Raw genomic sequence first — 12856 nt, forward strand, 5'->3', positions numbered from 1 at the left:
GCTGCTGCTGCTGTTGCTGCTGCGGTTGTTGCTGTTGCGGACTGTTCGCATGCACGTTGCCCGGACTGGCTGCGCTTTCAGCCATTTTTTCGTGCGATTTGTTTTTGCTTTCAATAAAGATACTCTAATATGAGCTATGGCATTTCTACGTATGATAACTGTCGTAGACAGCGTCGTTGTTGTTGCGTTGCGTTGAGGCCAGCGACGAGATGAGGAGAATGAATGAACCAGTCAGTTCGAATAACCAGTCAGTCACTTTCGAGATTACTCGAGTACTTGCCTTGGGCTTCTATCCCATTATATTCTCGTCTATATGTAAATATTCATGTGCGAATTATTGCAGGATTTATTTGCATCTCTTCGTAAACATTGAGATCATCGTTTCTCGAGAGACAAGAGAGAGAGAGAGAGAGAGAGAGAGAGAGACTTAAAGATCGGAGCGGAGCGCTTTGTCACAGCGCTAACACATTCTCGCGCGAGGAGGCGAGCAAGTCATTCGGGGAGCGCGTGTTTGCGACGATCAGAGTTTGCTCGATGATGTTTGGCGTAGGAGATATCGTTCCCCGTTGCGGCGCCACAGAATTACGCGAGCGCGAGGCGCGGCGGGAATTAAACGTCGAGTAATCGCCGCATTAAAACTCGTCGTCGTCGTCGTCGTGCCACCTGTCCCGGCCTCCCCGTCGCACACGCGGCGTAGGAGTGTGCTTTGGAAACACCTTACAGGAAGGTTTGATCGCGGCGGGTCTCGTAGTGCTAGAAAGCTCCGCACCGGGGCGTCGCGAGCGCGCGTGTGCCCTCTGCCGCTCCTCCTGCCCCGCCGCCCCTTTCTTATCCACTCGTTTTCCTCGCATTATCGCCTCACTTCAGTGCCGTCCGCTGACTACCGCGGCGTTTCTGTACGCAGCTGCTCCGATCCCGTGGTCACCTCCCTTTTAACAAACAGATTTCGACTCTCTGTCTGCCTCGCATGCATCTTGTGTGCGTGTGTGTGTGCACAATTTTTTTTATCGTGACACTAACACGAGAGAATTGCTACGGGAGGTAAATTATTTCTCTCGCGTAATTCTAAAGACTTTTGGACGTTACGATGTGCTTCTAAGTTTGATATCGTTAAAACTGGATTTTTCACGTACGACGGAAAGTTTAAAAATGATTATTTTTCCGCACGCGCAAACGCACATAATGTATTTTATATCGCGCGTTGAAATTATTTATATACATATTAAGGAGCAGTGAACTTTGACAATTCTTAGTTGAAGCGTTTTATTTATAAGAAAGTACGGTCATAAGTCAAGTGTTTGAATATTCTGATGAAATGAACACGCGATTACGCATGAACGCGCGATAGCTGAAATTTTATATGTAAATGCCGCTTGCGGCTTATCAGAACCCAATAAAAAAAATTTTCTGTTTGCTATCTGATGCAATTAATGCTAATGTTACTCGGATGTTCCTCGGAGGAAAATATTTACGTCTCTCGCATGTTTGAAATCTCGACGTGAAATCATTATTCATCCAAAAAGATTATCATCCCGAAATAAATTTAATTCTCCAACGTAGATTCAGCCTGAAAAATTTTCTCTCATTTACGAATATCTGTACATATTCGCATCGTTGCACGAATACCATTTGCGAAAAGTACGTATGTCAGGAATTCGAACGCTCGAATGACGAAAATTCACGAGAGCTTTCCGTTTCTCCCTTCCATCTCGGATTAGCTATCCTTCATTTCGTTTTCTAAAGATACCGAGGCATATGGCGAATTATGCATTTCAATTCGGCGTACTTATAATTCAGCCCAGTTATTCGATATCGATAGAAACTCGTCAGACATTCGAACGCGCACGCTTTCAACTACTATTTTCGGTACGGTTCTATATGCGCGTACTAATAACTTTTTCCCGATCGAGACGGTTGACCCAATTCTTAACCTCCTGCGACCCCTTATAACCGATAGGGAAGAGGTAACATTTGATTCAAATAAAGATACTCTTTATTCGACGAAGACTGCTTTAAGCAGTCGAGTAGTTTTAATGAGGCCAAATGATTGAAAAGTAGGCTGATCGCCCCGTTCCCAAATCTTCCGCCGTATTATAACAATTCCTATTTACAGTAATAATTAACCGTCACGTTTATTATAACAGGATACAGCCAAGTCTCTTTGATGTTTCCTATTGTATATTTCAACATCTAATATCTTGAACTACAATACGGGCACAATATTTCGTAACTTAAAAGTTGTGTATCGACATATGAATTTAAAAAAGCTAGATTTCAAATAAATCACCAATTATTAAACATCAATTTTAGAATTGAGGTCAAAATTTCTGGGACATTCTATATAAATGTATACAGATATATGTGGGATTGTATGTGTGTTTCTTGCGAGACTAATTTTGCAGAAAAAGCGTTGTGCTTCTGCTCGCTGTGATTGATCTATAAACTCTCGCCATCTTAACTTTTCATTAACGGCGCACGAACGATAAACATCCGAGATTTAAATACGTCTCTCCATCTCTCCGCACCTAATTAAAGTCTGAAACGTGATTATAATGATGGAATTTGTGTCGCATTCAAGAATATTTTCTTATTTCCTTTTCTCAATTAGAAAATAAAGCTAATAATAAAACAGATCGATGACCTAGCTAGCGATATTTAAATGTCTTACTTAATCTCGTTTAGAAGACAACCTGGAAAAGATTTATAGAACTGTTTATTCATATATAAGTAAACGCGAATTTTCGATATTCTTTGAATTGGATTCCATTGATTCTCCGAGTGACACAGATTCTCCGCGCGCTTTTTAAGACCATACATTAATATAATATTATTCTCACAAGGCACATATATCGTAAAATGTCTTTAGCGCTGAATAAAAAGCGCAAAATTCATCTTTACATATAGAATCTCCTAAATAGCTCGCGCGCGACAACTGTGTCAGAGTGTCAAAAAGTGGACTTGTCCCGCTTTGCGGTTCGCGGCATCAATTGGATTCAATTGGAGCCAATCGCTCCGCCCGGAGAGCTCGCGTTCCCGAAACCGGCCGCGTTCTCGCTGCTCCTCGCGGTTGCGCGCCGCATATACGAAATCGTGGGAAGCGATCCGGGGGGGCGATCACAAAAATTTTCGCCGAAGGAGAGGTTTGTTGCGATCGGGAGAGAAAGCGCGGCGGCTCTCCCCGCGCCCGGGGCCACCCCCGTTTACGTATACCAGCCGAGCGAACGCGCTGGCGATGGCGAGCGGTTGAAGTTCCGTGTCCACGATCGGCGCTGATGCGCCGCCGCCGTCGTCGCCGCCGCCGCCGCCGCCGCTGCGGCAGCCACCGTCGACCGTCGCCGCCGCCGCCGCTGCCGCCGTTCACCGCGTCCGCCGTGCCGTATCGGCGTCGCCTCGCGCGCGCGGTGTGCCGCCGTCGCTTACGCGTCCGCCCAAAAGCCAAGCACAGCGCGCCTGTGGTCCGCCGATCGCCATCATGAAAACATTCGTCCGTCGTTATCGTTGTTTCTCCTCCGTCCTTGCGGGCTAGCGCGGATTGGAGGTGATATCGAGCGTCGCGAGCCGGGAAGACCGCGCGCTAGCACACGGCCACGTTATAGCGCGCGACCGATTCCGCCACGGCCCGTCGTCCGCCGCCACGCACGACGGGTACGCGAGGCGAAGGCTGCCTCGGTATCGTTCGTGATTTCGTGCGAAGTGCGCCGCGAGAGGATTGTAAAACGAGAGAGAGAGAGAGAGAGAGTGAGAGAGAGAGTGCCACCGTGACGGGCGAAAGAGACGTGCGATTCTCTCTCGACAGTCCTATTGTGCGCGGGGTGTCCGCGGGTCGCGATAAGGATACGGCCGCCGCCACTTAAATGCCTCGCACAAATTCCTACTCCATGTTGTGCATCGGTTGCGACACGGCTGCGTGTTGGAAAGTGAGTAATATCGTGCGCTGCGCGCACGTTCACGCCTTCCGCCGCGCGCGATGACGATCTCCTCCGGGGCTATCTCTCGTCCGTGGTTACGGAAAGGAAGAAAAGAGAAAAAAAAATATATCGGATCGCCAAGATGACGTAGTAAAAATTCCTAGGAATTGTGCTTCCCCTCTTCCTCTCGACCTCTCGCTCGCTCCCACCAGACTTCTCGCCTGCTCCGCTCTCCGTCGCGCTCACGTTCGGCCTCGCACGCAGTCGGGGCATTAGTCTCCCTTTTTATCCCACGCTGTTGTGGCCTTTTGTTGGAATTTCGGTTATTATCGAGTGCCTCGGTGCGTCCGTAGGTCCAAGGGCATGCTCCATTGAGGAGACGTTTGTGCTCTGACCTTGCATAGCGCGCAGGAAGTTGGATAATTTGTTGATAGGTCCCATTTTCTTTTCTTGCCAGTTCACATTGTGCGTGTGTGTGTGTGTGTACGTGTGCAAATGTGTGTGTTACTTGACGTTTTTTGAGAAAATTAGCCTGCTTTTCATTTTTCCCTTAGACACGTGTCGTAATTATCACTCGAGTAACGCGACCATCTCGGACATGTCCTCGCTCGTAGCCTTTATTATACGTGTCGCTCAGGTGTGGTTCTTTATGGTGGGATAATTATATTGTCCGTTTATTTTTCTTTGTCATTGAAAAGATCACGATAATGTAAAATACCTTACGAATTTATCGATGTAATATCGAGTTTAATATTTATAACGTGCAAAATAGTCTTTATGATCTTGCTTTGATCGTTTTGGCGCTTTGTCATTCTTGGTTATGACATATTTCAACTTTCAAACGTACTTTATGCTTTCTTCAAAGTAACTATTATTCATGTATACTATTATTCATGTATTTGTATAAAAGATAATTGTTTTACATATTTAAATACAAAATATAAGAATAAAATTTATAAGATAATATTTTTTATATTTGCACGTTTTATTTGAGCTTATACCATATTATACCAAGTTATTCATATTACTTATTCGAAAGCTTTGTAGTACAAGATATTAACTAGTTTTAATTTAATTTTATCCCCTGCTTAATTGCACAATTTACCTGTGACAGGTGAGTACATGGTGACACACGGTTGCAGAGGAGCAATTGGGAAGAGAGCCGCAGCAAAGGACTACACCTAGTTATCCTACACCAAGCTGACTGCAACTTTCCACTGTTTCTCAAGGCAGTGATCGCAACTAGGATATAAACGGGAGTTTTTCCTTGATTAACGAAGAGTGACACTAACAAAGACGAGAGTTATGGAACGAGAGTCTAATCCTATGCAAGCTCTGTGTCGCAGTGGCTGTGGATTTTATGGCTCGCCAGCTACTGATGGCCTTTGTTCCCTTTGCTATAAGGAAAATCTAAAAAAGAAACAGCAACCACCGGTGTCAGCTGCCACTGTACCAACCTCACAGACTGTCTCCAGTAACGCTGGCACGTTGCAAGGCAGTTTTGGTAGCCCAGCGGCTACAGGAACGACGGCCCAACCTACCATTCCTACTATACCTCAGTCATCGTCGGATCTGCCCAGTCCCAAAGAAGTGAGTATCACCATGTCAATTCCATGGCTATTCCGCACAAACGTAACGCCTTTGTTCTTTCAATTAATTTGCAGAAAATAGCGCTTATAAGCAGTCCTGAACCCGCAAGGTCGTATACATCAAATTGTTTTTAGTCTGTAAAACGTATATTTTCAAAACAGCAAGAGGAAAGAATATAAGAAATTGTTCGAGTAAACTTTACGAGACATTGAACTGCAACATATATATTCCATAGCTTCTTTTGCGTTGTTTTAATGAACATTTCTTTACTTATAGAAATACATGGACTGTAGATCAAGAAATTATATAATTACTTGTACTCTCTACAAAAATAGATTATCTATATTTCTGAAGAGAAAGTTACGCAACATATCTAATTATATTAAAAACATCAATCCTGATATTGATTATCATGAAAATTCATTGAACAATCTGCACATGTTCTATGTGTTATTAATAACTTTTATAAGTACAATAAAAAGTAATCTGAAATTTATGCCTGATTAATCAATAATTAATAAAGGATTTATGTTTTTGTAATGTACAAAACAATGCAATTCTTTCCATTAAATCTTAAAATAGGATATAACAGAAACTTGAGAGAGAGAGATACAAAAGATATAAAGGAAATTTAAAAGATAACCATAAAATAGCCAGTAATTATTTTCATTGTTCTAACGATGTGTGTTACTTTTGTCAATCAGGTAAACAGAGAAGACCAGGAAAGTGAAGTAGGTGTAAGCAGTGCAGTAGCTGAAGGTTCATCGGCGAGTAGTGGCGATGTAGACGACTCCTTTGATGGCAAAGAGACTGATAAAGAATCTAAGAAGAAGAAAAATCGTTGTGCTGTATGTCGCAAAAAAGTTGGTTTGACCGGTAAGTGCCAGTGTGATGTAAATTATAGAGTAATGAAGCGTGATAAGTTGTCTTGACGATGATGAACTTGCAGGATTTGAGTGCCGTTGTGGAGGACTATTCTGCGCCGTGCATCGATACAGTGACAAGCACGATTGTAAATTCGATTACAAAGAAATGGGCGCTCAAGAAATTCGGCGCAACAATCCAGTTGTTGTTGGTGAAAAAGTGCAAAAAATTTGAACTATTTAGTGTGTAGTCGTTGGGAAAATGGTTATTATAACTATATAAACAAACAGAATATAAAAAAAAACAACACGCAGAAAACGAGATAAATTATCTGGCAGCTGATTCGCACGTCGAGGGGTGAAACGAGCGAGCGTGTAAGATCGATGAGCGAGCGAGAGAGAATGAGTGTGAGTGAGAGCGCGCGCGCAAGAGCGACAGTAAAATTGTTTTGTAGCTGAATGCCGAGGTGAGGTAGAAAGAGAGAAATGAAGAGGAAAAGAAACGAATATCAGACAGAACAAATAAACGAAAGATTGCAAATTAGAATGTGTGCGCGTGAGTGAATGATTCGTAATTGGATGCCAGTGCCATGTAAGTTTCAGATTGTCATCTAGTGAGAGAATTTTAATTGAGAATATACCTGGTTACTAACTGCTGCCAGCTTACTACTATTATTACCTATTATTATCTTCATGATTATTACGGTTTATGATTATTCTATATTATGTTTATTAATTTACTTAAATGGAAAAATTTTTGCGAATATGGAGCTCGTTTTACGTAAAGGCAGAACTCTTGGTGCGGTCAGTCGGTCCAGGACGTCTTCTTAGGAGTTTTGGTTTGTTCGAGAAATTTTATACATTACTGTTTCGTTTATATATATCAAAAAGTAAAAAATAGGGAATGTTGCTTAGGTAATGGCTGACGTTGATGGGTGATCACAATCTTAGGTTAATAATTAGTCTAATAATTATTAAGTATATTAGTCTATTGATTCATAAATAATGCAATGAAGTATAAGTAGTACTGTGTGTTTATGTCCAATTTCACGTGAATATAACCAGCAATTATTACTCATTAAATATGTTTCAACCTATATTGCAAATAATTATTTACACTACGGCCGCCAATCTGGAATTTGTAAATTCAATCCCTCTTTAACGTATTCTCTTCGATTTCTCTTAGAGCATAAATGAATTGTTAACGGTTGAAGTCGATTAGTTTATACTCGTTTTCTTTATTTTTTTTTGCTTGTTTTGCGAGTTTCGTAGGGTAGCTGCGCGAGGTATTCCGGTGCTGCACAGCAGCGCATAATGTAAGAGTAAATGATTAATAAAATGTCTAGAGAGGCCGGGCATTATGTGAACGATGAAAGAAGAGAACTATTAAAGTTTGTAAAGTGTGAACGTATACTAAAAACCGTGCGCGAAGGATATTACACTGATAAATTTTATAAATCCACGTACATACTTCTATTTTTCTTCTCCGCGCTTAAAAGAACTCGTGCTGAATTTTATTTTTTATTTTTCGCCCGTTACTACTCTTACACATGTTTGTAAAGTTATAGCATACGCTAAAAAAGGTGCTATAGCTGTGTCCAGCTTTGTTGTATTCCTGTAAAACAAGATGAGTGAAGACGATAAAACTGCGCAAATTACACCTCACGTACAGGTCAATTCCTCGAGAGCTTCATAAGCGAGATTGAATATTTGGGGAAAAGAGTATTTAAAAAAATAGAACATACTATGTGACTTCCCGATTTTTTCGCGTAAAACAAAGTAGCAGTGATTCCTGCCATTTTTTTTTTCTTTGTGTTATCTTGGGACAAAGCGCTTTAATCTAAATTGTGCTGCCGTGTTTTTATTTTTTGTTTTGTAATTAGTGGACTTGTATAAAGTAAAATATTATCCGCCTAAAACGTTTATTTTTACGTCGCCTCAAAAAAAAAATGTACATCAAATATCTTATTATTTTCGATAAATATAAGCGTTCTGTTAAATGTATAATCGTAAGGTCATCAAGCTTTTTGTGTGTTTTTCTTTCTTCAGATTCTCGAATAAGCGAACGCTCTGCATTAGTTATCCCGTATTAAGTTACCAAATATACTTCACGTGTCGCCGCCGAAAGTACCTCCAGCCGCGAACGAGTTTCTCTTCGGACAACGTCAGCGTCGCAGCTGAGAGAGTTTCCTGAAATTTTTGCGACTTAACGATACCCTAGAAATTAAGGCAATCGGGAAAAAAAATAAGAGGATTATACTTTCGGTATAATCATCGGTATAATTCGGGCACGATTTCTCCGCGATCTTTACGGGACGACTTACATGCGCCGACTTCACATAGACAATATATATATATATTATACATATATATACATATATATATACTTTATCTTGTATCAAGATATTATTGTTGTCGATGAATCTGTTCTTTTTTCCTTTTTGGCGCACCTTTTTAAGAACGCTGATGAGAGAAATCAGAATCGTGTATAGAAGAAAACGCACACCATACAATAGACACGTACACATACACACACACACACACACACATTTACATTCACACATACACTTATAAACATATACACACACGTACACACACAACACCGATTATCAGTAATATCGACGGAATGGTTGCCTTCAGGCCTTCATCCTATTTTAGGCATAGCATATTTTTCTAACGTGTATCGCAATATCGGAATAATCTTGCCTAGCGAGAGCGATCGAATGACCGAGAGGAAGAGAAAGAGGGAGCGAATGACTGAAGAAATGCGTATGTGGAGAGTAGAGAGAAAGAGAGAGAAATGCCTGGGAGAGAGAGGCAGAGAGGAATGCGTGCGAGGAACATAAATGATTTATAGGAGAGGCGAGAGAAAGAGAAAGATTGAGAGACAGAGAGAAAGAAACAAAAAAGAAGTTTATCAGCGATGATCGTACTCGGCTGACTATATAAGGACGTAACACGATGCTTGTAATTATTACGATTGATATTAGTACGTTTAAGCTATTAAAAAAGTAACATCAACTTTAATATATTATATGATTACAATTACCATCCTTTTGAAATGCTTTAGACATTTAGGTTTCACGTACGTAAAGGAAGTTAGTGTGCTCCCACACACCTACGCTTTTCCTCCCTCCTTCTCATTCCTCCCTCCCCCGCCCCCTCGACTCGCGTCCTTCTTCCTTCTCAGGCCCTTAACGGACCCTTTCGACGGTTCTCCAAACGTTTATAATTATAGCGGACTATATTTATGTATATTTAAAAACAAAATATATATAAATGCAATCGCCCCTGAACGAAAGCCGGAAATCGTTTTTTGTGTGTTCTCGAAAACTACTTTATATAGGGTTCTTTAATTAGCACCTCATCGAATTATATTGTAGCTGTATACTGTACAAAGTGATAAAGAAAGACGAGATGAGGTAACGTCCTTCCCCCCCGGACGTGTTTGAATGAGGTGCGACCTTATTTTCTCTGTAATGAAAATTTTGCTGCAATAAACGGTTTATCTTTTATCACGCTGCGTACCCGATAACATCTTGACCGGAATTTATGCTTTTTTATGCGTATAAATGATACCTTTTAAAAATTTAACAGTAAACGCGCCGCAAGTTACACGTCGAACATGTTTTTCTATATGCGATAAATGTATTTGTTCGCGTACAGTTTTTGACTATAGTTTTGACTTTAGCAATTTTATACAACACATGTATGATTAAAAAAGTTAAACCATTAATGTCTGTCTTACCGAAAAATATAAGATATATAATAAAAGAATAGAAAATTATTTCTGAGATATCTTACGAAATTGGAACGAAAAAGAAGAAATAAGCGACGATGGTCATCGAAAAGGAAATTAGTAAGTGAAAAGAAAAGGGACAACTGCTTTTCCCGTGAATAAAAATTTTGCGAGGAATCGGATACTTGAAAATTCAAGAAAACGAATTCTTATCTATTTTTGGTTAGAACTCGCTCTACATGTGAATTAAATCGCGTAAAATCGAATATAAATGCCGAACCCTAATATAAATGCCTCTTCGATTGTATAATTTACATCCATTGTGTGAAAATCAACCCGCGGTGAACGTGAGGAATTAAAAAGTTAGATAACAAGGCATTATGTGACAATGATTATTTCAATAGGAAAATAGTACGTGGGCAATGGGACTTTTTATTGATTCTCGTGAACGCAAATACGCTTCTCTTTTTTGACTTATATAAATTTGGCATGAAGCCATTTTCTGTCAGAAATTAAAATATCTTTCAGCGAATTTACATAACGATATAATATAAACGCATGTAACATAACATTTATAGACAATCAGCATGAATCAGCGTAAGTCGCCATTTTATGTTGTAGAGCTTGGCATTGTGATTGATCGGAACATCGTGCTTCTACCATGTGAATCCGTATTCCGTGATCTTAAAGGCATATTCGGAAGAGTCGACCGATCATGTAATATGTAAAATGTAATAAAGTTCGTATCAGACTATACGATTGGAGATTGAGGATTGACGAATTCGATCAATATATAATTTTAATTTTAATCCGTTTTGCTCTACTGGTTGAATTCTAATCTCTAATTTGCAATCCTTAATTAATCCATTATACAGTCTTATATTGATTAGCCCGTCTAATAATAAATTATAAAATTAATATTATATTGTTTGCTGAATTTTTAACAGCCATGTTAACTTCCATATATGATTGTCGATCTTTAATAGTATCTCATTGGTGTTTAAGTAAATAATAAACGCCCATTTTTTTTTAGGCGGGGAGAGAGGGGGTTTGAAATGCTGTAATATTTTGCAAACCACAATTAGTGTACTGCCTCTAGTCTAGAGATAGTAATCGTGGTTCGCATTCTCAAAATATTATAGTGCATGAGCACCGAATGGTATTAACCATAAAACGTGTCGCAACCGTTTTGTCCACGACTGTGACACGTGAGACTGATAACATTGGACAAAATAAAAGGTCATAATTATCTGTTCAACAACATCCAATAATAATAATTCAGATAATGAGGACTAACAAAATTGCATTGCATTTATTATTATTATTTTTTTTGAAAATTCCAAAACATGATCGAACGACAACGCAAAATGGACAACGATTCTTTTCGATATATCGATCGATATATTTGTGTTAGTACTCGCTCATTACCTCCACATCGTTGCAGTTGCCGGCGTAATTGTTGTGAAAACGATTTTCAAGCGTACTACAACAAGAGTCGTTGGAGAATATTTTTCAACGAATTGCCGCTTGCAAGGGTTTCTAAGGTTCCAAGAAAAGCGTTCGCGACGATATCCAGCCGCAATGTCGATCGGAGTTCCCATTAAAGTGCTTCACGAGGCGGAGGGCCATATCATAACCTGTGAGACGAACACCGGCGAGGTCTATCGCGGTAAACTGATAGAAGCGGAGGACAACATGAATTGTCAGATGCAGAATATCACAGTGACGCATCGGGACGGTCAGGTGGGACAGCTGGAGAACGTATACATCCGCGGCTCGAAGATCAGGTTCCTCATATTACCGGATATGCTGAAGAACGCGCCCATGTTCAAGCGACCTGGTGGCAAGGGATCGGGCTCAGCCGGCAGAGGGAAATCCGCAATATTGCGAGCTCAAGGTTCGTGCTGTAACGCAAGACCGTTACTCCCTGTAAACGTCGTTCGAATGATGTAATCGAAGAAGTATTGATATCCTGAAAAAATAGACACTTGTAATCGAAAGCGAGAGAAGATGATTATTAAGATGAATTAAGTTGGTTTAACAGAATATAAAGAATGAACAGAACTAAGACCTTAATTTTTGTTTTAAAAATTAATTAGAACAATTAAGTGAATAGTAATTATATCATTCATCTAATTAAGAGGAGATAATTGTATATATATATATATTTTTTTAGTGCAGTAAAGATATTTAATAATAAAGTAAATTTTTTTTGTAGATTTAAATCCTTTTTAAGATAAGATTTGCATGTATTGCACTCGTGTACATTTGAGAAATTGTGTGTTATGCTTTTAATAAAATGCTTTCAGCTCGTGGTAGAGGAAGAGGACAAAATCAGAGAGGCAAGGGCACTGGTTCGGCACCTTGGCTGAATCAACAGAGTCAACCTGGTGGATCTCAAGCTGGGAGAGGCAGGGGATAAATCTTGTGATAATAAAGAATTATATTCTGATTATTTAAATACGAGTGTGTAATTTCATTACCATCTTTTTGTATCATTTCTAAATAATATTTCTGCATACATTTAAAATTGTAATCTACATTTTTAATGTGATTAATGATAAATAAATTGTATTATAATTATACATACTAAAATTTCTTCTTCGAAGCTAAATTAGAATCAAATAATGCTATTTCACTGTCTGTTTTGATCTGCTTAATATGATCTGATTAATCGATCTGATAGATTACCTTATGATATCGATTTTACAACATAAAATACACTGAAAGAAGTAAGGAACAGGGAGTTAAACATA

At 39.7% G+C, this 12856-nt stretch overlaps 2 protein-coding genes across 6 annotated transcripts in view; both read left to right on the plus strand.

The window, feature by feature from the left end:
• Window positions 1-9876, plus strand: part of LOC105452388 (AN1-type zinc finger protein 5) — a 21766-nt gene extending 11890 nt beyond the window's left edge. The window contains exons 1-5 of one of the 5 annotated variants that reach the window (XM_011693441.1): window positions 4273-4342; window positions 4463-4545; window positions 5023-5498; window positions 6203-6374; window positions 6448-9876. In XM_011693441.1, the coding sequence (XP_011691743.1) occupies window positions 5214-5498; window positions 6203-6374; window positions 6448-6596 (606 nt within the window). In that variant the 5' untranslated portion in view covers window positions 4273-4342; window positions 4463-4545; window positions 5023-5213 and the 3' untranslated portion in view covers window positions 6597-9876. Of the gene's footprint in view, window positions 1-3500; window positions 3918-4255; window positions 4343-4385; window positions 4546-5022; window positions 5499-6202; window positions 6375-6447 lie in introns of those variants that run through there. The other 4 variants (XM_011693439.1, XM_011693442.1, XM_011693440.1 and 1 more) reach the window with 4 other exon arrangements.
• A 1620-nt stretch (window positions 9877-11496) lies between these two features.
• LOC105452389 (small nuclear ribonucleoprotein Sm D3) lies at window positions 11497-12561 on the plus strand. Its single transcript, XM_011693443.1, has 2 exons — window positions 11497-11997; window positions 12410-12561. The coding sequence occupies exons 1-2, from the start codon at window positions 11682-11684 to the stop codon at window positions 12520-12522; spliced, it is 429 nt and encodes a 142-aa protein (XP_011691745.1). The 5' UTR covers window positions 11497-11681; the 3' UTR covers window positions 12523-12561.
• Window positions 12562-12856: the final 295 nt, after the last annotated feature.

This window comes from Wasmannia auropunctata, unplaced genomic scaffold (assembly GCF_000956235.1).
Source record: "Wasmannia auropunctata unplaced genomic scaffold, wasmannia.A_1.0 LD336032.1, whole genome shotgun sequence".
NCBI lineage: Eukaryota > Metazoa > Arthropoda > Insecta > Hymenoptera > Formicidae > Wasmannia > Wasmannia auropunctata.